This window comes from Ostrinia nubilalis, chromosome 17 (assembly GCF_963855985.1).
Source record: "Ostrinia nubilalis chromosome 17, ilOstNubi1.1, whole genome shotgun sequence".
Classification (NCBI taxonomy): domain Eukaryota; kingdom Metazoa; phylum Arthropoda; class Insecta; order Lepidoptera; family Crambidae; genus Ostrinia; species Ostrinia nubilalis.
The window spans coordinates 9780831-9784699 of record NC_087104.1 but is presented as its reverse complement, the minus strand read 5'-3'; the positions used below and the strand labels follow the sequence as shown (position 1 = coordinate 9784699).

The 3869-nt window shown below is 37.9% G+C and overlaps 1 protein-coding gene across 1 annotated transcript; it reads right to left on the bottom strand.

Annotated features, from left to right (window-relative positions):
• Positions 1-323: 323 nt before the first annotated feature.
• On the bottom strand, positions 324-3573 carry LOC135080040 (protein lethal(2)essential for life). The gene is made up of 3 exons (XM_063974711.1): positions 3468-3573; positions 1617-1844; positions 324-961 (listed from the first exon to the last, which is right to left on the bottom strand). Exons 2-3 carry the CDS (start codon positions 1842-1844, stop codon positions 620-622), a joined length of 570 nt encoding a protein of 189 aa, XP_063830781.1. The 5' UTR covers positions 3468-3573; the 3' UTR covers positions 324-619.
• Positions 3574-3869: the final 296 nt, after the last annotated feature.

Below are 3869 nucleotides of genomic sequence, written 5' to 3'. Positions count from 1 at the left end.
TTCGCTAGGCCCTCAAGTTTCCATAAAAACAATGATTTAATAAGTTATTATTGTCTGTAGCTCTTAAGTTTACAAACATCCAGTGAAATGCACTGCAAAATTACATTTCAAATTGCTACTTTTTATTAAGCGTAAATTTCTTTGCATTCCCATTTATTGTGAGAATTTTCATACACATTTCTTCCTACAACATTGCAAAATGTTAAAAAACAACACTTTAAAGTTTATTTATGGAGCTTTCCGATTCAAAGCTTTTTGAAGAGCTTTCCAAATACGTATTTATTTGCATTGCGAATCGCGTTTAACAAAATAAAACCACCAAAACGTTTTTACCTTACTTTATTTAACATTAAAATAACGGTACATCTTTTGCATTCCTCTTTAAACCTAATTCGTTCATTTCGAATCGATTCCTCGTCGTTGGCCAACGGCGGGCTTAAAAATAAATGCTATTCATGATTCGATCGTAATATCGATAGTATATGGTCATGGGGTGACAAAACTGAAAGACTTATCTCAACATCAGGACATGGAAATCTTACAAAGCCTACGCAACTAAATCAGTCCATTCCAATTCACACAAAAGTCAAGATAAGTGGTAAAATTAAGGTTTTTAAATTTAGGGGGAAGTGACAATAGGGACGGTCTGCTCCCTTGGATGTTCCTGGACAGGCTCAGGTTGTTTTGCTGGTCCAGTTTTTGTGATGGGGACAATCCTTTCGCCAGCCATGGGAGGGGTCTTCTTGGGTGCTGAGATTGTCAGCACTCCGTCGGAAGACAGGGAACTGATGACGTCCATGACGTCGTACCCTGAAGGTAAGATGTACCGGCGGGTGAACTGGCGAGAGATGAAGCCGTGCTCGTCCTGCTTCTCCTCGTGCTTGCCTTCCACGATGATGGAGTTGTTCGAGGCTTTCACCGTGATCTCCTCGGGGGTGAACTGCTGGACGTCAAGGATGACCTGGAATGGGGAGACGAGTTTGGTTATTTATTGGACGAATGCGCAATCTTTCAGTCGTTCTTGTGTAACTATACTCGTATTTATAAATAACGCATAGAAGTGTAAGTCAGTAAAAAAGCGACCTATTGATCTTGTATCGACTTACAAGAGGTTGATGCCTAGGTTACAGTCGTTTTTTAGGTTCTAAATCTAACTATTTACTCATAAAGTTAGATGTGCATTCTTAAAAAATGACTTTTAATGTTATTTGTTGTCAAGTGCTAAACTTCATTTTAATTTAAACTTTGGTCTGCTAACTGTTTTTGGTTTCAATTTTACTGAATCGTTTGTCTATGTAATTTTCATTGTCATTAAAATGCAGAGTATACTGCTTCAATTCATTTCAGACAAGATCATTCAAAATTTCAGAATAATAGAGATCTTTTAGAATCGGAATTTAGTCATCACAAATGTTCTGAGAGACTTGAGTCCTGGAGTCCTATAGACTCGCGAGATAAGTAAGTCTTAGTCAAGCAAAATAGCTCGAGTCTCGAATTTAAGACCAAAGAACTCAACTTTTACAACACTAAACATCACAATTTATCTTAAAACAACATCATAGAACAAATAAATGCACCTCTTAACAAACTACAAAGAAGTGATTGTATTTCAATACCTCAAACTTATCCTTGGTAAGGTTGATGGTCGACGCAGACTCCTGCCTGGTCAGGTTGGTCCTCCACGGCCTGAAGTAGGAGTTCCTGAACAGGGAACTGGTGGGCACCGACAGGGAGGACAGCAGGTCGTCCCTGCGGAGACCCATGCCGAAGTGCTGGTCCAGGAGGCGCGAGGGACGCTCCCACTCGTCCCACCAGTCACGGAACATTAGGGGGACTATCGACATCTGGAAGTTGGAAAAATAGAGCGATAAGTATCAAGTAACATAGTCCGTGCTAGTAATGCCAGTAGTAGTGGCAAATTGGCAATCGCATAAATAGTATAACACCGACTAACATTCGACGAATAATCTTGTTTATTTAGTAATGAGAGTAAAACAGTGAATGAATTATTATGAGATCAATGCTCTATAGAAAATTGGTAATCTCATATTTAAATCGACGACACTGAATAACCTTTTTAAAATTTTTGTGTGAGTAAATCTATGATTTGCAAAGGGAATAAAACTATGCAGAGATCAATGGTTTTTATGTAAGGTAGAGACTGTTTCATTCAGAAGATCATAATAAAATCGTGTTAGGTTCACTTCACTATAGAGTTCTCTTAGAAAGCTGGATATTACGTAGGTATTCAGTATGCTAAATGAACTCAAAACAAACAAACTACAGTGTAGCAAAAATAGATAAATCGTCAACATTGTCCACATTTAGCTGCAAATGAGATAAACAGCGCATTTTCAATGCGAAGATATTTCGGGAACGGGAAAGCTGTTGCTCCAGTGGGAGCTTTTATACAGTTCAAATCCAGCTATACTTCAAATCCAAATTGGGACTTTAATTGCGATTGAAATCGTACTACATTTACCTGTAGGCCTGTTTTGAGACAAATAAATACTTTTTTGGTAGCATATTTTTAATAGGTTCATTAACAACATGGCTTGTTTACTGGATTAACTAAGCTAATATTTTTAGTTGCTTTTTATGAATGAATAAAAATACGTCGATTGTTGTATTGAAATGATCATTCTAAATAAATACCATCTGAGATACGTATTGACTCTACAAGTTTCCGTAGCTCACTCACAGTCACAGGGTACGAAAGCCAGCCGATAAATTAGAACATAATAAATTAGAAGTAAAACTAGCTGAATAAAAGCATAGCATTTCTCGAAGCGCTGCATGAAAACAAAGCGTCTCGTTATCTCTTAGCGCTGCATGAAAACATAGCGTCCCGTAGCGCTGCATCGCTGGACCGTCAGATTTATCGTCCCATATAGCTAGATCCGAAATATTGCTCGGATTGTTCTGGAACGAATCCATCAGTGATTCACCTGGACGGTTTTAGCTGTGATGCAACTACGAACTGAATTTCTCACGCTATGATCAAGCAACTCCAATAAGAGATGAACCGAGTTATTTTTGGACGATCTGTTTATTTACACAACGCCTCGAAAGTGTGTTTATTTATAGGATTATTGGAATTGCAGATACATTTGATTCTGCAAGTGAATGGAGGGTTTTAAATAACTACGATGAAGATGAAAGTAGAGTCGATTTCTTCCAATTTAAAGTTGTACAGAAAACATTTATGTTATGAAAAACATGCAAACATGTTTGTTTTTATGAAAGTTATGGTAAAATAGAAGTATCTTCTTAACTGTTATTAGAGCAAGAACGTAAATGAGGTAAATGTGAAGCGAAGTAAACAAACAATTGGCAAATGAATGATTCTCAAAGTCCAAACCGCGAAAACTCCGTTTATTTTTAAACTCCTTTACGTAATAGCTTACTAAACTAACCTAACGAAAACGAATTCCAATTTAACGATAAGCAAATTACGGTTAATTTACCTTTGCGGTTGTATTCGTTGCAGGCGCGCGCACTGCGAGTGACTGCTGTTCGTACTGGCGCTCCTGACTCCCGAAACTGTTTTAAATAGAACAGCTCCCACTCGCGCTGACTCATCAGCACACCTTGAACTTGCCTGTTGGTGTGGTGGCCACTACTCATCGCTGTGTTAAAGACAATTAGAGACTGTCTTGACTATAAGTTTGGACATCCGTTGCTCTTTGCCCATCAATCTAGTATCGGGCAATTAAGAAATTACTTAGGGCATCACCTCTTAGGGGGCACAAAACAGATCACGAAAAAATATTTAGTAGCCCATAAATTTATTTTACACGAATTTAAGACCATTAGAATTCGGTCGCATTTCAAAGTGATAAATACGTGAATTATTGGCACATAAAATA

Coding starts and splice junctions, on each gene's coding strand:
- LOC135080040 (XM_063974711.1), bottom strand. CDS start 1,844: ATGTCGATAGTCCCCCTAATGTTCCGTGACTGGTGGGACGAGTGGGAG. Junction 962..1,616: donor TTACCAAGGATAAGTTTGAG/GTATTGAAATAC, acceptor TCCCCATTCCAG/GTCATCCTTGACGTCCAGCA.